A 27,873-nucleotide genomic window follows, 5' to 3' on the forward strand; every position below is an offset into this window, starting at 1 on the left:
ACAATGTCAAACAGGAAACAAGAGACGACTGTTTGGTCTCTGTGGGGTTCGTCTGGGCAGAGAATCAAACTGGAACCAAAGGAGAGAAGATGATCTGCTCCATTATCTCCGTTTGCTCACGGAGGAACTGGAGCCTCCACTGCCAACATCACACAACAGTAATATGTCCATTAGTTTACTAATGTAAACTAATGGACATATTACTGACATGTTGATGCTGACATATGGACCATAGCTGAAACTCACCAACCAAACCTGCACCTGACCTTTAACCCCAACATCAAACCCACTGAACATCCTGAATTACGACGACTTGTGAAGACACACAACATGACCACATAAACAGAATCACTACAATAATAATAGTATAATGACACAAACACTGCTGGTAGATAAGCATGGCTCAGGTTTCAGTAAGAAAACATTTCACGGGCTGCTTTATCTTCAGAGCAGTGAAATAAAAATGCTTGATTGAAGCTTGAAATGGGGCAGAAAACTCAGTGATGCTGAGCTACAAAGGGAACGACACGAGAGTAGGAATGTCAGTGTGCGTTAGTGGAAGCGTCCTCGTGTGGAGAGCGTGGACAGGAGATGGGAGATGACAGGCCTGGAACAGGGCAATCAGACTGTGGAGCAGCACAGTGTGGTTCACACTCTGTGCTCTATTCTGCAGCAACTTCTTCTTCCCTTATCTTAGTGCACATCACTGACTGTGAGTTTTGCCCTTTTTAACTTTCAGAAGCCTTTTGTTGATTAAAAGATGTGGAATTTGTGGTTGCCTCAGCACGGGGCTCTAAAACATCATGTCAAATAATTTTGCAGCTCTCCCTTGTCACTGCAGGGCGACCTGACCAGGTACCTGCCTCTCACGCAGCAAACTCAGTGATGTACATGATCATTACGGGTTGATCTGTGATACTGGAAGAACAAACAGATAAAGCCGCCGACTGAGTGACTGGAATTTGTTGTCACTCGTTGTTCTGATCACAGATATTTCCATCAGGTTGCAAATGACCCAAACTAGTTGGAACATCAAAGCGAGTCTGTGATCTGTGTTGTTGTTTGCCTCTGCAGCAGGTCGACGCTCGCACACAACATCTTTAACGTGTTCTTCATCTTGCTTGTGCTGCTGAACTCTTCCTCGTGGAGCACTAAGAGCACCTGCTTCATTCAGCACGTCTACAACAGGACACGTGCGGCTCGTTTGTGTCTGTGGCTTCATATTAACCCAAAAGCTTATTGTCCACCCTGTGATGACAAATCTGTAAGCTTTACAGAAAATAGTAAACATGTGTGACTGTAAGCCACAGCTACACTCTGAGGATCGAGCCGCTGACGTCTGGTTGGTAAATGACGCCGCTGTGTCTCCTGAGCCACAGCCGAGACTATGAGCTTAACCAAAAAAGACGTTTAAAGCCCAATTTGTGTCGTTTCATTTCTTCTTTCTCTGCAGTGGACTATTGTGCTGCATACCTGAGCAACTGCATCTCCCCGTGTTGCAAAGTGGATCGAACCATCTGTCTGAGAGGGAGACCAGGATGATGCTCATGTTATTGTACGAAATAAAGCAGAAACAATGGTGCAAACTGGATTAATGGAACCTTGTCTTGCAGCTTTATGTCTATTTAATATAACGTTAGACTGAGTTTAGCTTCTGCACATGAGCACTGGGAAGCAGCCTGAGGCCAGCTGAGCAGGATCTTTACTCAGAGCGACAACAGGCTTCAGCATGGCGAGAAAAATCATTCATGGGGAGATCTGTTACGACTTGGTGCAAACATATTATTGACATTAAAGGTCTACAGATTGGATTGTGAGGGTATGAGTGATAGATTCATCTAATTCTACTTTAAATGTCCAGTGAAACACAGTAGGCCCACAGTGTGAGACACAGTGAGAGACTCTGAGTGTAAGATGGGCCTGAAGTATTTGTGGAGATTTTAAATGTGATTCTGGATGTAACAGCAGACATGCTCGCTCTTTCTGTGGAAGTAAACAAATGCATGAGCTCGTTTTCACTCCGAGACAGGACATTTCTAATTTTAGAGATACTGCATAAAAGGAAGAAAGCAGTTTGAGATGTTTGTTTATATGTGGATTGATGTCCTGATTACCAACAGTGTTACTGGAGCTCAACGTAAGGCCAGAGTAAGTATGGCAGTAGATTTGAAGGACAGAGTACAACAAACGGTTTTTCCAGGCCAGACAAAAGTGTTGTGAGTTAGTGAAGCGTCACTTCCTCTGCAGCGTTTATCTGCTGAGCATTTGGAGCACTCCTCCAACTCTCAGATGACCTGCTACGCCCTCGTGAGGCGTGCTTTTCACTTTTCCCCGCTGCTTCTTACAGCGTGAAATTAGAATGAGTGCACACTTGCTCCCCTGGGCTGCTTACTGGTGCAGGATTGGGCTTCGTGGTGCAGAGGACTACACTGTTCATTCTTGACATGCAGAAACCCCCTGAGTGTGACTTAAGCCCCCTCACACAGGTGTGCACCTACACAGTGTTGTGTCAGTGTGTTTGCTGACAGACGTGACAGAGAAATATGATCATATTTAAAAAGGAAGGAGGCACTGATCTCCTCACTGTGCAACGAGTCTGATGTCACCACACTTTCATGTCCACTTCCCCTGGAAACAATCATTATGAATTAATAACATTCATGAAAAAAGCACCAATTATTCTAAGTTTTTTTTGTGCATCGTTGCATTTGTTTGCATAATCTTTACAATTATTTCTACTTAACTAAAGCGAGATGTGACGGGCTGTGATCTGTGGTTACCTGCAGTTTCACAGAGACGTTAAACTGTCTGACACGCTTGTGTTCAGCAATAAAACACGAACACTTCACTGTGTATAACCTCTAAATGTATTTCTTCATTTCTGACCGTAAACCTTAAACGTGCTCACGCTGCTTTGACTTCCACAGTGCCTGGAGCCCTGCAGAGACTCCTGGGAGATGACGGGGAAAGGCAACTGCAGAGAGTTATGTGAGGTACGGTGCAGCATAGAGTCAGGCGTACTGTATGCTTTCTGAGTACAGTAGAAAAACAGCCGAGGGTTGTTTTGTGCAATCACAGTTTGAAATAAAGGTGGAGGGTCTGTTAAACTCCTGGAAATGATTTTCATATTCAGTGCTGTTCTTTTTGTCTCGCTTTTCTTCATTTTCTTGTCTAGATGCTACTTATTGATGCAAAGCTGACATTATCATATTTCACCGTTTATTCATCACTGTCGTATGTCAAGTGTGAGAATTACACCATGTTCTCAGCAAAGAGCAGAAAGTCGCTGTGAAAGTCGTTAACCTCTGCTAACTAGTTTGCCTTTGATTCATCCAGCGGCTGTTTCCCAGAAAGCACTGGGAGTGTGTGACCAGCTGTGAGTTCCTTCACTCTGTGCTGATGGTGAAGCAGGGCAGCTGTCCACCTCCACAGAGAGCCAGTGGTTTTGCTGCTGCCTGTGTGGAAAGCTGTGACCACGACAGAGAATGCTCTGCTCAGAAGAAATGCTGCTCTAACAGCTGTGGCCACACCTGCCAGACTCCCAGTGACATCTACAAGGGTACGTTGAGCCAGAATCACTGGCACATCACTATAACCAGGGCTGCACATACGCAGGTGAACATTCGCTGTCAAAATAAAAGACGCGCACCAGATAAGAAGTTGCAACGCGCGTTTGCGTACATAAGATTTTGTGGAGGAGGACAGACGTTTGTTTAGAACTCTTAAAGATGTCGAAGAAGCTCCTTTAAGCAGTTAAAGGAGCTTCTGAAGGAGTCTGAACCACAAAAGAAGTGTGTACTCTTGGGAAAGTGGTTGCAGGAGGTGAGCTGGCTTCAAACAAATGATGAACGCACAGAGATGTGGTGCAGAATGTGCTGTGAAAATCCCACTCTAATGGACAGAAACAGCCTTTTATATGTGCGCAAACGCACGCTGCAACTTCTTATCTGGTGCGCGTCTTTTATTGTAACATTCGCACCTGCGGACCACTTATGCGCAGCCCTGACTATAAATGTGTTTAACGATTTTGTAATGTTCGAACTTTTATTTTGAAATCACCGGATGTAGATAGGTACGCCGGCTGTGTGTTCATGTGCTAGCTTAGCAGTTTACAGTTGCGTGGATGCGCTGTTCTATATTTACGGAATAAAAGAATCTGTATGACGACTCCGAGGTGATTTCTTCATAAGCAGTGAAGACACAACAGATTTGACTGTAGGAAATAAATAATAAAGAAGCTCCAAGCGTCCATTTCTCCCACTTATCCGGTCCAGCTGGAGCTTATCCCGGCTGTCACAGGGTGAGCGGCGGGCTACAACCTGGACTGGTCACAAATGAGCAGTGTTGGAGAGTAACGGAATACATGTACCGCCGTTACGTATTTAAAATACAAAATATGAGTAACTGTATTCCGTTACAGTTACGTTTAAAAAGGTGGTATTTAGAATACAGTTACTTTGTTGAAATAAATGGATTACACGGCGGTACTTCCCTGTTTCATATTGTCGCAGGTCAGGACTGTTTGGGTTTTGTTTGACAGCTACGTTCTGTTGTTACAGGCAGCGTTACGGTTGCCATGGTTACAGGGTGACGCTCTCTCTGCGTGTTTCCTGGGTGAGAGAGGCCTTGTTGTTGTTGTTGTGCTAAGCTAACAGGCAGAATGCTACAGGTATAGCTCTAAAGAATGTAGCATCATGGGCAGTGTAGTCCGTGCTGCAGGGAGAATGGACTGCCGTACACGTTATGTGTCTGTGAGCGAGGGAGGGAGAAAAAGGAAAAGTACGAGCTGTCATCGAGCAGAAACGGGAGCTGGAAGCATGTAAATATAATAATAACCACTGCAGCCAAGAAGAGAGCCTGACGAGCCCAGCTGTAAGTAAGCTATTAAGACTCGACTGTACACCGTGTTCGTGTTTTCCTCTGAAACAATAAGTTCTGTTGGAGCAGCCTTTCAACGCCTCTCTCTGTCTCTGCTAGCAAAGTTGACCCAGACAACAAAGTAAAGCTAGTTTTCAGCTACGAGCCGACACAGAACCCACCGTATTAGTCAGAGGTCCCTTTACTACGGTTCGGAGCCGCGGACCTTCAGTAACAGTAATAAATCACAGCAATAGTACATTCATGTAGTTGTAAACAGCATGATAATATATTAAGTAATCCAAAGTATTCAGAATACGTTACTCTCATTGAGTAACGTAACAGAATACGTTACAGAATACATTTTGGGGCATGTAATCTGTAATCTGTAATGGAATACATTTTAAAAGTAACCTTCCCAACACTGCAGATGAGTCACACTTGATGATATAGATAGAGGAAGCCCGAGTATCCAGAGAGAACCCATGCAGGCATACACACTCTAATGTTATCAGTCCTGATGACCTAAAAATGCCCCCCTGGGCCTTTACTCAAATAAATGAAGTGGAAATTCTCTCTGAGTAAATCTGCAAATCCCTGCAGCATTGGTGGTGCTGACTAAGCGCTCGATGCCCCCACTGTGGAGCTACAGCAGATGATGGACAGCACTGTGCTCATAAGAGTCTCTGTACTCTGTTTCACCTTTGGTGGATGTTTTGTCTGTCCAGGTGCTCCTCTGAAGCCGAGGAAGGAGCTAGCCTTTGAAGAAGTGTCTTCTGGCCAGCTGGAGGTGCGCTGGTCATCGCGCTTCAACATCTCGGCTGAGCCCGTCGTCTACGTTCTGCAGAGGAGATGGAACTTTGGCATCCAGCCCAGCGAGGACACGGCCACATCGTGGCAGGTGGCTGCACAGGTTAGTTCACTGCCTCCAGTATAAACTGTTACTGAGATGTGACAAATTAAAGGAAAAAAGCCCAAATAAAGTCTCTTTGTAAGGTGCTGGGTCTCCCAGTGCTGACAGAACAGCTCTGTTGTTCTGTTGATGGTGGCAGCACTGCAACACAGGCGTCACATGATGCACTGGGACTGTTGTGGAGGCGAATAATAAGCTGAACTCAGCTCTGCTCGGCATGAACTTCATAAAGTGCTGCTGGTGAAAGTAGATGTTACAGTTCAAATGTTCAGACTTTTAACTTTGTGAGACATGAGATTATTATTGTGCTTGTAGTTTAATAACTTCATCTGCAGTTTCTAGCAGCTGTGCACTAAAGTGAGGTTAAGTTAAGGTGGAAATCTGAAAGACAAGCCTGCATCTGCTAAAATTCATCACTGAATGTTCAAAAGTGCCTCAAACGTTTTACGGGTCATAAGACATTTTGGTAAATTTCTCTTAACTCAACAATAATTTGTGACAAGCTTAAAAATCGATCAACTTATTTTCTTAGATGTTAAAAATCTTCATCGCCACGACAGAAACCTAAACACTGACTAAACACGCTGTTTTCTCCCAAACATCACTGACTTCGCTTCCCCCGCAGACGACGGAGCAGAGAGCGAGGCTGTCGGACGTCCGGCCCGGTCGCTGGTACCAGTTTAGAGTGGCAGCCGTTAACCTTCACGGGACCAGAGGTTTCACCACGCCCAGCAGACACTTCCACTCAAGCAGAGGTCAGACACACACTGCATGTCTGTGTGCATGTGTGTGTTCTGCTCCTCCCATTCGCCAAACAGCAGCTTTAACCACAATGAGTCACCGTCAGGGGCTGGAGCCAGGTGACAGTCAGACTTTGACAAGCTGCCAGCTGCAGAGACAGAGAGTGACTGTGCTGATGTAGCCGTGCTGATGATCTTCAGAGTGGCTGTAGGCCAGTGAAGAAAGTAGGTGATGCAGCAACGTTCAAACAGGCAGACGTGGTGACAGAAGAGGCGTTCAGACCGAGCAGCTACACTGACATCAGCTGAAAGCAAAATATATTTTAACAGCTGTGACAGAGCACAGCACCAGGCCTACCCCTGCCTCTACTACCCGAAGTAGAGAGATTTTCTTTAATGAACTAAAGTCAAGAAGCCAAAAGTTCTTAATATCAACACTGGCACAGTTGAAGCCATGCAAGAGAAAACAGACTGTTTCGATAACGGTTGAACTGTTGTGTATGTGCAGAGTTTATGCAGAGAATCCACAGAGGATTCGTTGTTTTCCTCTGTGTGATTTCTGCCACAGTCACAGAGGAGCCGCCTCGGCAACTCGCAAAGACGTGAACCTTAATCAGCTCAGACGTGTTCGTGGCGTTCTCCCACTGTTTGCTGCGCGGTGCTGAGGTACTTAGGGGCGCAGTGTAGGTGGTGCCCTTATGTGTTATTAGAACAGTTTTACCATCAGATTGATCACTGATCAGGCCGAGGAAGCAGCAGATATAAATACCAGCATGATGGTAGGCAGCAGTCCTCACTATTAGTGAATGCAGTGGTTGTGTGTGATAGTAAAGCCCCACGCACACAGCGTTACACGCCGAGTGTTCGCTTTTATCCGTGATCTGTTTCTGCAGCAGCTTTCCAGCTGCCCTCCTCCGCTGCACGCCGCACACAGACCGCTGCTGATATACTCAAATACATGATCAGATGATGGCGGTCAGACCCCCCTGACACCATGCCCTGAACCCACCGCTCCTCCCTTGCAGCCAAGCCACAAACCACAGCCTGCCACACAACTATCTGTAAATACAGCAGATGTCTTCTGCAATCGATTTTTTGGTTATTTTGAGAGTAACGCGTGAACGAATCTATTGTGAACTTTGCAGGATGGGTTAAAAACGAAGCACATGTCAGTGCACTAAAGGTCATTGTTGTTGATATTAATAACATCCAACATGTGCCCCTCAGATCCCTCCAATCCTCCTGCTCCTACTGAGCTGAGAGTAGCAAATATGAGCTTTGGTCCTGGGAGCACAGTGGCAGCCAGGATTGAGTGGAGCATGCCTCCTGACCTGGATGTTCCCGTCCACCACTACAAGGTCAGCTGGAGCTGGACTGCAGTCGGACATTCATCTGCCTCATCCCTGACCAAGAGGAGGAAGACGGTCAGAAAGGTGAGAATGCCACAGCTGCAGATGGAGCGCGTCAAAAACACGACTTCTGTTTAACCCTTTAAAGCCGGTCAGAGCAGCACGCTCTGTTTTGCGTAACTATTTTTAAATCCTGGTAGCTCTGCAACCACGTGAGCTAGCGCAATAATTTTTTTTACATATGAAACCGGAGGAGTTGTACTTACATCTTATGCCATCAGCTTGTCCTCGGTCACAGTTTCCTTCCACATATAGCTTTGCAAAAACTGCATAAAAAGCACTTGCAGCAACAAAAACATAATATTCCAGAAACACGCTTTGCCGATCTGATCAGCTGTTTGTAACACTTCCTACGTCCATCAGCGCGAACTATCGCATGTCCGCCATGTCCTGCCTGAAACCGGACGTCATGACGTCATTTTGAGGAAATGTAGTTTTTTACCATCAGGGCCTCATGAGCCTATACTGGTGTTTTTAAAAGTTATCTTTGACTTTCTGACTTTCTGTGTGGTTTCTGGGATGCTTAGGACTCATATTGCACTGCTGGAAATAGTTTATTTTGATGCATATGCTGCTTTTTTGCAAATTTGCATTATAATATTTATTTTGTTTTTCCTGCAGTGTATAAAAATTGGTGTATTTCAAAAATAAAACTATGAAGACACTCAAAATAAATTTCCTGTGGTGGGAAACTATTTTGTGCAACTTTTTTGTATTTACAGTTTTGAGGGATAAGCCTCTTAAATTTCTCTAACTAGAAATATATGTTAAAAAAACAAAAACGATTTTCAGTTTTTTTGTAGTTTATTGCACTTTTTTGCAATTTATGTAATTACTATGCACTTAATGCAGACATATTATTAAAATTTGGGCTGTAATGGTTGTATTGATGTATAGCAACTTGAAATGCTCCCAAAAATGGCTCCACAGCATGTAAACATATAATATAAGCTCTGGCGGACTTGGTTCTATGGTAGGTCTTAAAGGGTTAAGATCCAAGAAAGATATGATGTATGTAATGTTCTCTGAAACCCTCGTGGAATGGAGTGTGTGTAGCATGTTTACATCTGTGATCACAACTGGAAGCAAATATGACAAACTTGAATATAACGTGGAATCAGTGGTGTGTGCCTAATTGTGTGTCTGTGTGTGTCTGTGTGCACAGAGCCAGGTGGAGCTGGACAGCATGAGGACCAACAGGAGCTACAGTGTGGAGGTCCAGGCTGTGTCTCACTGGGGACAAACTCAGTTCAAAGGGCCGCGCGCTGTCCTCCACTTCACCACGCAGCAAAGTACGGAAACACGACGCAGAGGCGTCGGCGTTTTCAGCTTGAGCTTGAGATTTTGTCGTGAAGGAAAGAAAACGTCTTCATGTCGGCTTAAAATTTGTAAAAGTGTAAAAGCGTGTTCAGATGTTCAGGCTCGCACTGAAAGCTTCCTCTTGCTTTGTGTAATCGTTAGGTTTGCTTTTACACTTTTATGGTGACATTTTTTATTTTTAAAAAAAGCACGTCGGGGTTTAATATTTCAAAGGTTTTCTCCTGCTCGGATGTTCGATCTTTGATCTCCTGCATCTCAGAGCTTCACTCCAGATGCAACCTTAACACACCTACAAACCTATCAGTGTGACGGGGCTGAAAGCTCTTTTAGCTTTGAAATTCAAAATGTCAAGGCGTTCCTTTCAAAGAGGTGGTTGACATTATACGAAGAAAAAAAACAGAAAATGTTCTTGATAATTACAGAAATGAGCGTGAGAGTGAGTGCATGAAAGAAGGATTGAAGTGAAGTCGCTGTCAGCGGCGGCGCTTTTGTGCAGAGCAGAAAGCGTCAAGGTGAAAACGTTCACCAGCACATCAACGTTTTCTGTACGTGACATTTTTCCCTCCTGTTAAAATGCAAAGTATGTGTGTTTTTCAGCATTTTCACAAGCTGAATGGTTTCTGTTCCTGGAAAAACCTTCACAAGCCAGAGTTCATTCACAAAAGCACGTTGTGATAAGCCCCTCCTCCAAATGTATATATCGAATTGGCAAAATTAAATGTATAAATTTGTCTTTAACGTAAAGGAGAAACTGCTTTTTTATTCTAAGTCTTGCAGTGATGAAATGATAAAAACTTGAAAGTGAAGGGAAATGCATTAAAACAGAGACTGGAGATGCATCAGTACGTGCACAGCACCACCTGTGACACGGGTGGGGATAGCTGTTGCATGCAGATACAGAATAAAGTCATAGTTAATACAAACAAAGAAACTGTCATCAAACCTACACGTTCTGATGTGCAGTGGAGGCCCTTCAGTCAGTTTCTGTTTGCTTTGGTTGGGTTTTCCTGCACATCTAGTTGATAATCAGTGAATATTCATTTCAACTTTATCTTCTAAAAACCCCTGAATGAGATCGACCTATCAGCTTTCCACAGCGATGCTCTGTATTCACTGAGATTATGTAACATAAAGGTAGTCATGTGAAAAACAAAGGTTTTACAGGGTTATGCAGCCTTACTGCTTCCATCCGAATTAAGAGGAAAAGTAAGTCCAGCTTCTCCCAGTCAGATGCACTTTATTAAGAGATTATCAGTAGATGAGAGTCAAAGTGAGGTACTAACACAGCGGTCCCCAACCCCCGGGCCTCGGACCGGTACCGGTCCGTGAGTCGTTTGGTACCGGGCTGCGAGAGTTGAGGCTCAGGTGTGAAATGTATAGTTTTCAGGGTTTTTATCGGTTTTCAGCGTTATTTTGTTATCGTTTTTATCGTTTACTCGGTTTTCCTGGGTCTTTTCACGTGTGTTATGAATAAATCTTCTTTTTTTCAGTACCAGTACTAGTTTTATTTTGTTGTATTTATCCGCGACACCTTAAAGGCCGGTCCATGAAAATATTGTTGGGCATAAACCGGTCCGTGGCACAAAAAAGGTTGGAGACCGCTGCACTAACACACTGAGGAGGAACGACATCAGCAGTGATGTAATCATTGCTGTCCATCAGTCTGGGAAGGGTTATAACGACATTTGAAGTTCACCACAGGAAAAAATATTATTCATGTGTGAACCTCAGGAGTCCAAGCAAATTCATGCACAGTCAGACTGCAAAGGCCTCAGTTAGCATATTTAGTATTGAGTTCATGCTGGTGCACAGACTGCAAAACAGCAACTCTTCAACAGGACAAAATCTATAGCAGAAAGAATGCAGCTGTGGCCCAAAGTCCCGACCTCCACATGAAATACTGTGATGGGCCCAAATTCCTCCACAGCAGCTTGAGACGCCAACAAGTCATACAGAAAATAATTACCTCCAATGATTGATACTAAAGGTTTTTGTACCTGCATGTGTTTGGCTTTTTACAGAGTCACTCACGTATCACTATGTGGCTGTAGCTCAGGTGGCAGAGCGGATCAGCCACTAACCAGAAGGTCGGTGGTTCAATCCCAGGCTGCTCCAGTCTGCATGCCAAATATCCTTGGGCAAGATACTAACCCCATGTTGCTCTCCGATGCATCCATCGGAGTGTGAATGTGTATGAATGTTAGATACTTAGCACTTAGAAGTGAATGGGTGTGATTGGGTAAATGAATTAGTTGTATAAAGCGCTTTGAGTGCTCGGACAGAGTAGAAAAGCGCTATATAAGAACCAGTCCATTTACCATTTAAGATGTCAGGTCATGTTTAATTGTCTTTTGTCTGTATTGAAGGCACGAGTGCTCCCAGAAGCCCTGCAGGTGACGTGCTGGATGTGGGGACACCGTTCTACCAGGACGGACAGCTCAGGGTTCATGTTTACTGGCAGAGAAGCGTGGGTATGTACAAATCATATCACACGTAACTGTTATGTGACGGCTGTGTGCAGACAGGAACAGGACCCAAAGTGCAGACTCCGGAGACAGACGTGAACTCAAAAAACAGCTTTAATGTTGAACTCAAAGTAACAAACTTCCAAAGTAAAAACATTAACGCAGGCATGAAAAACAAAACACACAGCATAAGTGAGGGTAGATAAGAGTAGATCACAACACTGACAAACTGAAACACAGGGCTTAAATACACAGAGGGAGCAATCAGGGAATGGGCAACAGGAGGGAGACACAGGTGGGGCAAATCAGGCCTAACGAGACAAAGGAAGCAAAACCAGATACATTAACATCAGACATGGACCTTCAAAATAAAACAGGAAACATAACACAGACTGAACTACAGACACAGACTCTGACTGGACACAGAGAGACAGCAACTATGGAACACAGACACAGAAAACCAGAACACTAAAACTAACCAAACCCCACCCAGAGAACCTAAACTAAGAATAATCCTAAACCCATAAAGCAAAGCTAGAATATAATGAAATAACAAAATCAAAGAACCAAAAATACAAAACACTGGGTCGACGACCCAGGGACCCTAACAGTAACATCGGAGTTATCCTGCAGCTGCTCTGCAAACGTTCAAACGACTGCTGTTAAACGACAAATACCCCGTTTGAAACAGCGTGCAGAGATAAATGTGCCGAGGTTTACTCAGCAAAAATTGCAATACACGTTATTCTGAAAAAGAAACGTATTTTCTGTGCAGAAGGTGTAAATATGATGAGTAATTCATGCTATGGAAGGAGGCTAGTCTGCTGCCATGAGACACAATGTTAACCACCAACATCAGCAAGAGGCTGAAGCGAATCCTGAAACATGAGCTGAGGTTAGAGCTGCTTAATGTCTCTTGGAAACTACTGCATCACAGCAGTCGGTGCCAAACTGCATAAAAAACAAGAAAACAAGCACAAAAATAAAGTATGCAGAGCAAAAATGCAATTTTATGAACACAGACTCAAAGTTAAAAACAACATAAATGCTCTGTACCACACTCACAGTCAACACAGGGGAGGATTGAGTTATGTTGACCTGCCAAACAGTGGACTGTGCAAAAATGTCCTGTGGAGTGAGGGATTTAGTCGCTCCCGTAATCTTTCCCTGATGTGACTGACAATCCGTCTTGCAATGATGCAAACTGTGAGCTTCTAGAAACAGCTCTATTCCTCTGCAGCCTGAAGCCTGTGCAGGATATGGAAATGCAGGAGTACACTAAGCTGTTGTTGGGCTTTAACCCACATACAGGTCAGAAGTAAGTCAGATGTAATGATTAAAAGTTCAGCAGTTTAGCCTCAGTAAAGGTTTATTGGTGTACATGGGGCAAAAGGCTCCGTGAAAACCAGTAATAAAGAATCAGCAATAAGCTCACTGGTTAGCTGACATTTAAAAATAATGGCTCAGGTATCTGGAAAAAAGGACGACACAGCGCAGCACTGCTAAAACCTTTACCCTAAACACAAGGATGAAAATGAAATACCAGGAAGGATTGGGAGGACTGGTGACAGGTGGTGACAGAATCATCCAGCTGCAGTGGAAGCTGCAGAGATTTGGGTGAATATAAATTCATGTATTTGAAGCTTTAGGGCTGGTTGGAAGCACACACTTCACCGAGCGAGTGCTTGGAGACTAGAGACGAGTGTCATCACATGACAAGAAGACACCACAAATGGGTGTGTCTGTGTGTCTATATATATATACACACATATGTGTGTGTATATATATATATATATATATATATATATATATATATATATATATATATATATATATATATATATATATATATACACACACACACACATATATAAATATATATATATATATACACATAAATATGTATATATATATATATATATATATATATATATATATATATATATATATATATATATATATATATATATATATATATATATATATATATGTGTGTATATATATATATATATATATATTAGGGGTGCAACGATACACAAAATTCACGGTTCGGTTCGGTTCGATACTTTTGTTACGACCCGTCTAGGGCCAGGCAGTAACACGAGTGAGGCCCTCGCATCCCCCCCAAGACCCAAGCAGCCACAAGAGACCAATCCTTCAGTTTTACTGTGATTTATTTACAATTTACAATGTGAAAAATAAAGGAACCAAAACGGGAGTGTCAATGCTTCAGGGTGAGCCAAAGCCAAAACAATAAACAAAACAGATCTAAACAAATCCCGCACCCCTGACCTCACCAAAACAAAGCCAAAAATAAAAACAGAGTCTAACCTCCTTAACTAACACAAAACAGGAGAAAAACGGGTGATCAAAAGAAAACGGCAGCTCACCCCTACCCACTCCACTTTCACAACTCTCAAAAAAGCACTGCAGCCAGCGGCTGCCACGGGAAGACTGCTGGGCCGTGAGGAGAAACCCGAAGACCTCTTTCGCTGTAGCACTCCAGACTCCTTATAATGGGCGGGTCCTCCAGCTGGAACCAGTCACGTCGTTGCAGCGTATCCATGCACCAATCGAAGCAGGGCCCTGGCACAGCTAAATTAACATGGGACATAACACCTGCACAAAACACACACGTAAACATACCAGTTCGTAACACTTTGGTGTCACGGTTCGATATTTTTTCGATACAAAAAAAATGTTCATGCCTTTTTATTAATTTGTCATTTATTAATTTTTCACGGCACATTCTGCACCACATCTCTGTGCGTTCATCATTTGTTTGAAGCCAGCTCACCTCCTGCAACCACTTTTCAGAGAATACGCGCTTCTTTTGTGGTTCGGACTCCTTCTGACATTCTTTGGAGGTGGAGGAACATCACAGTAATTGCTTAAAGGAGCTTCTTCGACATCTTTAAGAGTTCTAAACAAATGTCTGTCCTCCTCCAGAAAATCTTATGTATGCAAACACGCGTTGCAACTTCTTATCTTGTGCGCGTTTTTTATTTTGACAGCGAATGCGCACCTGCGGACCACTTATGTGTAGACCTGGTTATTTAGCTCGTCATATTGCAGCCACAGAAATTCTTTTGTCCATGAAACCATAAAGCTGCTCTTTCTTTTTGCCTTATAGTCTGATTTGTCATAACTTTTCCGTTTTGTGGTAAGCTTTTCTTTGGCTGTCACTTCTTCACCCTGACCTGTCTTATTTGGCTCAGCAGAACTAAAATATATATCCTGCTGCTTTTACACACGCACTCACATAACGCTCAGCGATTCTCTGCGCGATCAACCTCTCACATGTTTAAGCTGCGGGAGATTTCACTTGTCATGTTTGCATAGTAAGCTAACGATTGATAAGACGATGTCAGAGGAATTGGTGCGCAAATTATCATCACTCACCAATCAGTGCTGTCGCTCTCTATACACAGTTCGCGCGATTGCAAAGTGAAAGCAAAAAACAAGCGCAAATTCAAACGCGATTTCAATATGTCACATATTGACAGTGGCTCACCGATCCCAATGACATAATTATCCAGCTACATTTCTGAAAGAATGCAAAAGCATTGACATATATTTTTCCTTCCTACGATAGGCCGACGAGCAGAGCAGGGCAGCCCGACTGGAAAAATCGCTAGCGATTTTGCGAGCCCTGTATCTGATTGAGGAATCACTCATCTTTGGAAAAGAGAGTTTATTACAGAGAAATGTCTCTTTCCAAAATAAAAGCTCTACTATACGCTTCTTCTGGGCTATATTCTCAGCAGCATATTAAACATATCAGGTCCCCATAAGGAGAATCATGTGCTAACGGCTGACTAAATGACTCGGGTAAAGTTTGTAGCATGCGTGCTTGTTGTTTTTGTCTGCTTCCACTTGTCTTTGCACTAGGATGATGTCGGAGTAAATGTGCAGTCATATTCGTTGTGTTCCCACTAGTGCTGTCAGCCTTAATCTGAAATGAGGTTAACGCCACAACACGGCAAATCTCCGTTAACGAGCTACCGCGGATCGCCCCGTGCGTGGGGCTGGACGGCGTCAACACATTAACGAGCTAACTGCGCTAACACACTAGTTCCCACCAATGTAATTGAGCATTGCTGGCACATCCAACATACTGTTTTACTTTAGTCCATGACGCGCTTACCTTCAGGGTCATACGTCACATGAAGACCAAAATAGTTCCAAACGCCAGATCTGAATGAGGGTGGGGGAGGTTCAATTTGCCATGTTACAACGAGCTTAACTTCTGTCTAGCTAGCTTGCCCTGCGCTCAGTGAATCTGCGTTCGACTACTCCGCCTAGGCTGCACTGTCGAGCGCAGATCCACTGAACTCTCAACACAGACAGCACCGTCAGAAGGAAAGTTGATAAAATAAATTAAAAATGTTGTATTGTTCGATACATATGCGTACCGAACCGAAAGCACTGTATCGAACGGTTCAATATCGATACGAGTATCGTTGCACCCCTAATATATATATATATGTGTGTATATATATATATATATATATATATATATATATATATATATATATATATATATATATATATATATCTTTATTAATCCCTCTGGGTTCCTCTGGGAAATTCCAAAAAAGCACAACACCGACAGAAGTTACAGAGTTACAGAATATTATATATATATATATATATATATATATATATATATATATATATATATATATATATATCTTTATTAATCCCTCTGGGTTCCTCTGGGAAATTCCAAAAAAGCACAACACCGACAGAAGTTACAGAGTTACAGAATATTATATATATATATACAGGGACATAACACCTGCACAAAACACACACGTAAACATACCAGTTCGTAACACCCCCTTCCATAAGAATTAAACAACCCTCCCATTGTTTAATTCCCAAACTATGAAATTGCTCTCGACAGGGCGTCAGCGATGACGTTTTCCGTTCCTTTCTTATGTTTGATATGCAGGTTAAAATCTTGCAAAAGAAGGGACCAACGCATAAGTCTCTGATTTGAGTTTTGCATCTGGGAGAGAAACACCAATGGATTGTGGTCAGTGAATACTTGAACAGGGATAGAGCTGGATCCGATATACACCTCGAAATGCTGCAGGGCTAACAACAAGGCAAGGGCTTCCTTTTCAATAGTGCTGTAGTTAATCTGATGTTTGTTGAACTTTTTTGAAAAATAACAAATAGGGCGATCCACGCCGCGATGGTCTTCCTGCATAAGGACAGCTCCTGCACCAGACGCACTAGCGTCAACCTCGAGCTTGAAAGGGGACATGAAGTTAGGTGCCGTAAGAACAGGGGAGCTGCACAGTAATGCTTTCGCAGACTCGAAAGCAGTCTGACACACAGGCGTCCACACAAAAGGCTTCACCGGACTGATCAAATCGGTGAGAGGAACAACAACAGTGGCAAAGTTCTTACAAAAACCTCTGTAATAACCACACATTCCCAGAAATCGGCGCAGCGCCCTTCTCGTTTGTGGGACTGGAAACTCAACGATCGCCTGTATTTTCGCAGTCACCGGCAGTACTTGTCCCTGACCCACCTGTTTTCCTAGATATGTGATGGTGGCTCTGCCAAATTCACATTTGGCTAGGTTTAGCGTAAGCGAGGCTTTCTGAAAACGGCTGAAAACGAGAGAGAGGGTTTGTAAGTGGTCAGACCAGGTGGATGAGTAAATGACAACATCATCCAAGTAGGCATCGCAGTTATTCACGCCTGCCAGTACTTTGGCCATAAGACGCTGGAAAGTAGCGGGTGCATTACGCAACCCAAACGGCATAACCGTGTACTGGAGAAAATGATCTGGCGTGACAAAAGCAGATATCTCAGATGCTCTGGGAGTTAAAGGTACTTGCCAGTAACCTTTTAACAGATCAAGTTTGGTTACAAAAGATGCCGATCCCACTCTATCAATACAATCCTCCATCCTAGGAAGAGGAAATGAATCAGGTTTGGTAACAGCGTTAACTTTCCTGTAATCATTACAAAACCGAGGAGTGTTGTCAGGTTTTGGTACCAGCACACACGGCGAACTCCATGCGCTGGCGCTCGGAATGGCTAAACCGTGTTCTAAGAGATAGTCAACTTCCTTCTGCATTATCGCTCTTTTCACAGGGTTCACTCGATAGGCATGCTGCTTGATCGGTTTATGTCCTGCCACGTCAATGTCGTGGCACAGGACAGCAGTTTGACGAGGATGATCAGAAAAAAGTGATAAATTATTCTCTATCAGATCAGTGATGTCAGCTCGAGTGGGCTCAGATAGGTGGGCTAAATATGTGTCTAAATCATTTAAGATCTCCGAATTTTTCAACCGGCCGCTACCCAGCGCTTCACTTTTCTGGAGCAGTCCGTCATCAGAGGGTTCATAAGGAGAAACAACACTAGCGGCGCACACTGGAGATGGCGCACCCGAAGGGCTCCTCGAGTGATACGGTTTTAACATATTAATATGACAAACCCTAGACTTTCTCCGACGGTCTGGGGTCTGGATCACATAATTGTTGTCACTGAGTTTCTGTTCCACCACATATGGGCCAGCGAACCGGGCTAACAAACTGGACCCTACCACAGGCAGCAACACCAACACTTTCTCGCCCGGCTGGAAACTTCTGCAAACAGCCTTTTTATCATAGCGAGCTTTCATTTTGGCCTGCGTATGTGACAGATTTTCTCGAGCTAACTGACATGCAAGGTGGAGTTTTTCCCGAAGTCCGCTAACATAATCCAAGACATTATGCTGAGTTTCAGAAGTTTCTGATAACCACTTCTCCTTCAGAAGCCGGAGGGGACCGCGGACCACATGTCCAAACACCAGATCCATCGGACTGAATCCCAAGGATTCCTGAGTGGTCTCCCTGACGGCAAATAACAATAGCGGCAGACCCTCGTCCCATTCTCTACCCGGCTCTGCGCAGACCTTGCGCAGCATAGCCTTGAGGGTTTGATGGAATCTCTCCAGAGCACCTTGACTTTCCGGGTGGTATGGACTGGATTTTACATGTTTTATGTGCAACTCCTCCACAACCTGTGCAAACACTTTTGAAGTAAAATTCGTTCCTTGGTCTGTTTGAATAACCTTTGGAAGCCCGAAAGTAGAGAAAAACTTAATTAGTGCTTTTATTACCGGTTTTGCTTTCAGCGTGCGTAGTGGGATTGCCTCCGGGAACCTTGTTGCTGAACACATTATTGTAAGTATGTATTGGTGTCCGGATTTAGTTTTTGGCAGGGGACCCACACAATCCAATATTACTTTTTCAAACGGCTCACCTATTACGGGAATAGGATGTAACGGAGCAGGTGGGATTGGTCTATTAGGTTTCCCCGCCATCTGACATGTAGTACAGGTACGGCAATATGCCACCACATCAGCCTTCAGCCCTGGCCAAAAGAAGTTGCGCAACACCCGATGATAAGTTTTGTTCACCCCGAGATGTCCAGCCATGCTGGCATCATGCGCTAAACTAAGCACCTGCCCTCGATGTGGCTTCGGCACCACCACCTGCGTAGCACCAGGCAAACCACTATGGTCAGGGGACCACCTTCTCATAAGAACTCCGTCTTGCACAAAAAAAGAAGTGGGGGGTTTACTTTCTGCACTCGCGGCTGCGGATATAAAACAAGGAGCCAGTGATGAGTCCTTCCGCTGAGCGGTTATCAGTGCATCCCTATTCAACTTTTCATCCAACTCTGGCATCAGTTTTGTCACATCATTGCCGCTTCTTATTCTGCCACTCTCACAGCTGGGGAACTTTCTTTCATCTAGCGTCGCCATAAAGGTGTCAGCGACATTCACAACGTCGTCAAATTTGCGCGATTGCGCACGAGTAATAGCACAAACAGGAAACATACTGGATATAGGGGTGGCAGCATCAGTAACAGAAGCAACAGGCGTTTCCACCACTTCAGGCGGGGGAAAAACTGTCCCACCAGCCAAGTCATTTCCCAGAATAAATGAAACCCCTTTGATAGGCAACTGGGAACTCACGGCAACTTTAACATGCCCAGTTATTACGGGCGAATGCAAATGCACCTGGTGTAGCGGCGCCCGAAGAACGCTCATCTTAATTCCCCAAACTAACACATCTGAATCACAAGCAGTTTTATCTGACAATGGCAGTACTCTGTCCAACATAAATGACTGATGCGCACCTGTGTCCCGAAGAATAGTAACAGGCACTTTATCCCTCTCTTCTCCCGTCACAGAAACAAAGCCTTTGGTGATAAATGGTTTAAAACGTGGCTCTATTTCAGCATCCGCATGGTGCAAATCACGGGTGGAATGCATTTTAGGCGAAGGGACAACTTTAATAAGACCTACGCCGGCTGGAGTTTTAGAGCCTTTGCGCTGCTCCTTCCTCCGGAGCGCGGGACAGACAGCGATCAGATGTCCGGGTTCGCGACAATAAAAACAGTCGCGATTACCACCATCCTCCTGTCTATCCTTCAGTCCTACCTTTGGTGATCTTATCTTCCTCTCCTGTCCCACCCTGATATTTTGTGCGACAGCGGCTGAAAATATAGTTTTGTGAGTGAGAGTAAACTCATCAGCCATCACTGCCGCTTTAGCAAGTGACGTCACCTTTTGCTCATTCAGGTAAATGACTACTTGGTCCGGCAAACATTTTTTGAATTCTTCTAACAAAAGAAGCTCTTTCAGCCCCTCAAGATCCTTCACTTTACTGGCCTGCAACCATCGTTCAAACAAGCGACTCTTTTCACGGGCAAACTCCACAAATGTCTGATTGGCAGTTTTTTCACACTTCCTAAATTTCTGACGGTAGGCTTCTGGGACAAGCTCATATGCCTGCAACACAGTCTTCTTCATAATGTCATAATCCAGGCTATCTTCAATTGATAAACTGGTACACACTTCCTGGGCTTTGCCGACCAATTTGCATTGCAATAGCAGTGGCCAAAACTCCTTCGGCCAGCTTAACGCGGCCGCTATACGCTCAAAAGCATTAAAATAGGAGTCCACTTCGGCCTCACGAAATGGGGGAACCAGTTTAACGTGCTTAGTGATGTCAAAACCCGTTGAGACAGCGGTGGATGTACTAGGATGACTAGAGGCAGATGTGGAGGGCTTTCGCTCCAGCTCCAAAGCTCTGACACGGAGGTGCATTGCTTGTACCTCAAGCTCTTTAGCGCGGGTTTCCACCTCCCTTATACGGAGGGTCAAACGGAGATCCTCCGTAGACCGCCCCGCCAGGGGTTCCCCGGCCGTACCAGACTCAGCTGCTTCAGACTCCACCTCAGCTGCATCAGAGTCCACCTCAGCCGGGAGCACGTTTACAGGCCCTTTGGCATCCGGCTCCGGCTCAGCCTCCAGAGCCACCTTCACCCCTCCGCCGCCAGGCTGCTCAACAGCTGCCTTCGGGGCAGCAAGGATGCCTCGCTCCACCAGCCCTGCACACAAAGCGTCCTTAACCTCCGCTTTACGGGCACTATAGGACAGTTGAACATCATAAAAACTAGCAATAATTAGCAAATCCGCTTTCCTGCACTTCACTATTTTATCCCATGAAGGCGAGGTAACAAACTCATCCAAAGAAAACTCCATAATCCCACACACCAACTATCCCCACACCAAGAAAACTGCCAAACAGACTAAAACACACGAAAACCACAGAAAAGGGCAGAGGACGAGCCCCCAATTCATGTTACGACCCGTCTAGGGCCAGGCAGTAACACGAGTGAGGCCCTCGCATCCCCCCCAAGACCCAAGCAGCCACAAGAGACCAATCCTTCAGTTTTACTGTGATTTATTTACAATTTACAATGTGAAAAATAAAGGAACCAAAACGGGAGTGTCAATGCTTCAGGGTGAGCCAAAGCCAAAACAATAAACAAAACAGATCTAAACAAATCCCGCACCCCTGACCTCACCAAAACAAAGCCAAAAATAAAAACAGAGTCTAACCTCCTTAACTAACACAAAACAGGAGAAAAACGGGTGATCAAAAGAAAACGGCAGCTCACCCCTACCCACTCCACTTTCACAACTCTCAAAAAAGCACTGCAGCCAGCGGCTGCCACGGGAAGACTGCTGGGCCGTGAGGAGAAACCCGAAGACCTCTTTCGCTGTAGCACTCCAGACTCCTTATAATGGGCGGGTCCTCCAGCTGGAACCAGTCACGTCGTTGCAGCGTATCCATGCACCAATCGAAGCAGGGCCCTGGCACAGCTAAATTAACATGGGACATAACACCTGCACAAAACACACACGTAAACATACCAGTTCGTAACACTTTGGTGTCACGGTTCGATATTTTTTCGATACAAAAAAAATGTTCATGCCTTTTTATTAATTTGTCATTTATTAATTTTTCACGGCACATTCTGCACCACATCTCTGTGCGTTCATCATTTGTTTGAAGCCAGCTCACCTCCTGCAACCACTTTTCAGAGAATACGCGCTTCTTTTGTGGTTCGGACTCCTTCTGACATTTCTTTGGAGGTGGAGGAACATCACAGTAATTGCTTAAAGGAGCTTCTTCGACATCTTTAAGAGTTCTAAACAAATGTCTGTCCTCCTCCAGAAAATCTTATGTATGCAAACACGCGTTGCAACTTCTTATCTTGTGCGCGTTTTTTATTTTGACAGCGAATGCGCACCTGCGGACCACTTATGTGTAGACCTGGTTATTTAGCTCGTCATATTGCAGCCACAGAAATTCTTTTGTCCATGAAACCATAAAGCTGCTCTTTCTTTTTGCCTTATAGTCTGATTTGTCATAACTTTTCCGTTTTGTGGTAAGCTTTTCTTTGGCTGTCACTTCTTCACCCTGACCTGTCTTATTTGGCTCAGCAGAACTAAAATATATATCCTGCTGCTTTTACACACGCACTCACATAACGCTCAGCGATTCTCTGCGCGATCAACCTCTCACATGTTTAAGCTGCGGGAGATTTCACTTGTCATGTTTGCATAGTAAGCTAACGATTGATAAGACGATGTCAGAGGAATTGGTGCGCAAATTATCATCACTCACCAATCAGTGCTGTCGCTCTCTATACACAGTTCGCGCGATTGCAAAGTGAAAGCAAAAAACAAGTGCAAATTCAAACGCGATTTCAATATGTCACATATTGACAGTGGCTCACCGATCCCAATGACATAATTATCCAGCTACATTTCTGAAAGAATGCAAAAGCATTGACATATATTTTTCCTTCCTACGATAGGCCGACGGGCAGAGCAGGGCAGCCCGACTGGAAAAATCGCTAGCGATTTTGCGAGCCCTGTATCTGATTGAGGAATCACTCATCTTTGGAAAAGAGAGTTTATTACAGAGAAATGTCTCTTTCCAAAATAAAAGCTCTACTATACGCTTCTTCTGGGCTATATTCTCAGCAGCATATTAAACATATCAGGTCCCCATAAGGAGAATCATGTGCTAACGGCTGACTAAATGACTCGGGTAAAGTTTGTAGCATGCGTGCTTGTTGTTTTTGTCTGCTTCCACTTGTCTTTGCACTAGGATGATGTCGGAGTAAATGTGCAGTCATATTCGTTGTGTTCCCACTAGTGCTGTCAGCCTTAATCTGAAATGAGGTTAACGCCACAACACGGCAAATCTCCGTTAACGAGCTACCGCGGATCGCCCCGTGCGTGGGGCTGGACGGCGTCAACACATTAACGAGCTAACTGCGCTAACACACTAGTTCCCACCAATGTAATTGAGCATTGCTGGCACATCCAACATACTGTTTTACTTTAGTCCATGACGCGCTTACCTTCAGGGTCATACGTCACATGAAGACCAAAATAGTTCCAAACGCCAGATCTGAATGAGGGTGGGGGAGGTTCAATTTGCCATGTTACAACGAGCTTAACTTCTGTCTAGCTAGCTTGCCCTGCGCTCAGTGAATCTGCGTTCGACTACTCCGCCTAGGCTGCACTGTCGAGCGCAGATCCACTGAACTCTCAACACAGACAGCACCGTCAGAAGGAAAGTTGATAAAATAAATTAAAAATGTTGTATTGTTCGATACATATGCGTACCGAACCGAAAGCACTGTATCGAACGGTTCAATATCGATACGAGTATCGTTGCACCCCTAATATATATATATATGTGTGTATATATATATATATATATATATATATATATATATATATATATATATATATATATATATATATATATATATATATCTTTATTAATCCCTCTGGGTTCCTCTGGGAAATTCCAAAAAAGCACAACACCGACAGAAGTTACAGAGTTACAGAATATTATATATATATATATATATATATATATATATATATATATATATATCTTTATTAATCCCTCTGGGTTCCTCTGGGAAATTCCAAAAAAGCACAACACCGACAGAAGTTACAGAGTTACAGAATATTATATATATATATATATATATATATATATATATATATATATATACACACATATATAAATACACACACACTTTATATAAATACAAAGACATATATAGATAAAATATACAAAGGGGATAAATAGAATAAATAGGAATAAAAATAAAAAATAAATATAAATAAAAAATAAAAATACAAGTTTCAAACATTTCAAGTATGGAGTCTATTGCACCGTTGACTATTAACAAAAAGTATTGCACAAAAGGTAATTGCACAGTGAAGTGAAGAGGCACTACAGCTTGCTTGTCCCCCCCTCCTTTGTCCTCCTGTTTCCCCTCCAGAGAGGAGTTAAACAGTCTGATGGCGTGTGGGACAAAGGAGTTTTTAAGTCTGTTGGTTCTTGTCTTTGGGAGAATCAACCTGTCACTGAACAGACTCGTCTGGTTGTTTAAATATAATAATAAATATAATAATATAATGTGATAAAGCAGAAACGGGACTGAGCTCCGGGCTGGACTCAGACACCATATTGGATCTCATGAATGAGTATTTAAATCTTGTTGTCAGGTATTATAGTGAATAACAGCTGGTGGATCCTTACGGTGGGTAAACTAGCATGATAACAACCTCCATAAAAGCACTCAAAGGAAGCTTGAGGGAAAAAGCGACATAGCAAAACAATTCTGAGATGATCTGTGTCATCACATAACTGGTTTCAAAAAGCAGGTTCAAAGAAGAAAAACACTTTAAAGGTTGTGTGGACATAACAGTGTAATACAGCTAATGAACAAAGTGCAAGACTCAACATAAACATTGCTTCTTCTGGCTTCTTGTGTGCAGATCCTTTGGTTGAATTCTACAGAGTCCAGTGGGGACCTGAATCCTGCGGACACAACCAGACCAGCCCTGTGCAGAAGACCAGTACAAAGGTAACCCTACTCAAATAAATGAGCATCATTCTGATCATGGAGGTGAAAGTATTTCATCTCCATAGCCAAAATAAAACAGTTGAAACGCATCACATGGGTGGTACAGATAAAAAGGGCTGCTTTTATTAATCTTGTTATTGATAAGACGAGACAACGTGTGCATCGTGAACAGGTGATTTTAGTCTTTGCCTCGCCTGCTGTGAAATGAGAGTTGCAGTAATCTGAAATTGGGAATCAGTCTCCAGTCAGCCATGCTCACATCCTGTCTGTCTAATCTAGGAGAGCTTTATCAGCCTGCAGGGCTTACTCTTCTCCTGTAAGTATAAAGTCCTTCTGCAGCCAGTCAGCAAGACGAGTCGTCCTCTGGCAGAAAGCACCAGCTTTCATACGCCTCCCTGCACCGCCATCCAGGCCAAGAGTCCAACACCTGTCAACTGTCCCAGAGAAACCGGTGAGGCCAACGCATAATGGGTTATTTGTTTTATTTTACTTATCAGTGTCTGCACACCTCAACACTTTCTAAGTGCAGCAGGAGTCAGCTCTGTTAGCTTCTAATCAAGCCTTTTTTTCTTTAAACACAAAACAATTCTGACTCACAACACACATAAAAACATTACTGACGCTGAACTGACCAATCAAATCGCTCGATGCAACCAGCCCCTCCCCTTCCGTACATCGTTTGAGGAATTTGAAACTTTACACCCATTATCGGGGTTCAACTTGGAAATGCTGAGAAAAGAATTATGATGATAATATGGTGCAAAATAGTGCAGCAAATGAAACTGTAAATAGCAACACTGCAAACCAGTCAGTGTATTAAACGGCCCCGTTTTTCACGCAATCCTCGAATGACACAAAAATTTGTGCGCTTCAGTTAGTTTTGAAAGATAATTAACAAAAACATAATGCAACAATACATATAGATGTAATTATATAATATAAATTAAATTTAACTTTTCCAGATGATCAAATCTTACTTGTTGAGCAATCCTTACCCTTCAAAATAAAATCTTAACTTCCTCTCATGTCCTCTCTTTCTCACACCTCTCCATTAAGAGTCCTTCACATTACCATGACATTAACATATTTTTTCCTTCTGGTAAAAATAGCACTTTTGCATTAGTTACAATGATGCAGTAACAAAGTACACATATTAAAATCTTTTGTTTGATGGTATTTGTTGAGCTGTTTGAAAAGATGTGCTTCAAATGACCTTAAAATGTTATTCCATGTATGCTTTTTTCAGTAGCTTCTGAGGTACCACAACATCGACACCTTTTCTTATTACTAGGGATGGGTATTGTTTAGGTTTTATCCGATACCGGTGCCAAACCGGTACTTTTGAAATGGTGCCGGTGCTTAAACGGTGCTCGAACCGGTGCTTAATCAATTGAAAAAAACCAAAAACCTCTCATGTTTAACTGTTTTCCACTTTTTCTTTGGTCATTTTAGCCTTTTTGTCCAGGGTGAAGGGAGTATCTGCCATCAAACAAGAAGACAGCTGCATGTAGCTATGATGGTGTTTGCTAGTTCACCTTACATGCATTAATGTAATAACGTGGTTAGCCTACTCAACGTAAATTACACACGAACAACATTAAGCTACTCACGCAGAGAATAACGGCTACTGCTGCATCATCATCCTCATCATTTCTGCTACACTGGCAGGGCTAGGGGCCAGGACTCTCCTCTTCGGGTTTTTGGGGGATGTTGCTAACTCCGGGTCGATAACAGGCACCACACCTGCAGTAGATGTGCTCGGTGTGAGGTCTCGCAGCAAGCTATCAAATACGGCGCATTTCTCGTCTTTAAAAAAAACGCTATGCGTCGCCAGGTGTTTCATCAGATTTGAGGTGTTACCTTCTTTGACAGCATCACAGTATCAGCTTAAAGCACTTGTTGCAGCTGCTGAGTTTGCATCTTTTGCTGTGAAGTACAGCCAGACTTTGACCGCTTCGCCTTGGACATTTTTAATCTGTAGCTCTGCTCTAAAAGAACGTACGTACCTGGACCCGCCTACTATCCTCGGAAACGTAAAATGATTGGCTAGAATCTAAAGTGTATCACAGCTCAGGAAAAAAAAGCACCGAAATGTGCGCTGCTTTTCGGTCTGGTTACTACCGTGCCATCATGGCACCGGATACCGGTACCCATCCCTACTTATTACTGAGCAAATATCGGGATGTCGTCGGCTGGAGCACAACATGAAAACTTAACTCAGTAGTATTGTGTATTTATCTATCAGATTGAACTATTCATTTCCTGAAGGTGCCAGAAAGCCGTTCCAGAGTGTTTTCCCCATTTTAACCCCTTCACATTTCAAAAGCAGCATAAATACACAACACAATGATGTAAATATGAATCATATGCACAAATATTCAAAATTGCCTGAGGAGACATAATCATGTTCCAGTCTGTCTGTTTTTATACTTCTTCTGCTGAGTGATTGGAAGTTTATGCCACTTGCTTCTTCATGGAGAGGAAAACTTTCCAGTATCTGACTTCATTTGACTGCCGGTCGTGTATTTTTCAGCTATGAATCTTCAGAAAGTCCTGGTGAAACCAACCAACCTGATCGCATCTTTTGAGGTCCTGGGTGGCAACGTGACAGCTATCTTTAGCTGGGATATATCTATGACTTCATCGCACCAGCAGCTAACTGGTTACCAGGTTACCTGGGCAGAAGTCATCTCAACTAACCGCAACTACAATGTCAAGCTGCCTCGCACCTTGATCTCCCAGTCCCAGATCCTACCGCCGGTCAGTGAATGACTTTACTAAACTATTCAATGTGGAAAATTCAATCTGAAAAGTGATGTTTTTAAAAATACATGCATTGCTTGGTATGAGAAAATCCACCTTATTGCAAAACATCAAAGCCCTGAGCATGACGGAGA

General features: G+C 43.5%; 1 protein-coding gene across 2 annotated transcripts in view; it reads left to right on the forward strand.

Annotated features, from left to right (window-relative positions):
* The window catches only part of anos1a (anosmin 1a), a 44,378-nt gene that overhangs the window by 9,753 nt on the left and 6,752 nt on the right, over positions 1-27,873 (forward strand). For both annotated transcript variants that reach the window (XM_085151414.1, XM_085151413.1), the window contains exons 3-12: positions 2,928-2,993; positions 3,337-3,559; positions 5,586-5,770; positions 6,396-6,525; positions 7,738-7,943; positions 9,085-9,211; positions 11,606-11,710; positions 24,888-24,976; positions 25,256-25,427; positions 27,510-27,736. In XM_085151414.1, the coding sequence (XP_085007540.1) occupies positions 2,928-2,993; positions 3,337-3,559; positions 5,586-5,770; positions 6,396-6,525; positions 7,738-7,943; positions 9,085-9,211; positions 11,606-11,710; positions 24,888-24,976; positions 25,256-25,427; positions 27,510-27,736 (1,530 nt within the window). The remainder of the gene's footprint in view (positions 1-2,927; positions 2,994-3,336; positions 3,560-5,585; positions 5,771-6,395; positions 6,526-7,737; positions 7,944-9,084; positions 9,212-11,605; positions 11,711-24,887; positions 24,977-25,255; positions 25,428-27,509; positions 27,737-27,873) is intronic.

Source organism: Neolamprologus multifasciatus, chromosome 23, assembly GCF_963576455.1.
Source record: "Neolamprologus multifasciatus chromosome 23, fNeoMul1.2, whole genome shotgun sequence".
In the NCBI taxonomy this organism is placed as follows: domain Eukaryota; kingdom Metazoa; phylum Chordata; class Actinopteri; order Cichliformes; family Cichlidae; genus Neolamprologus; species Neolamprologus multifasciatus.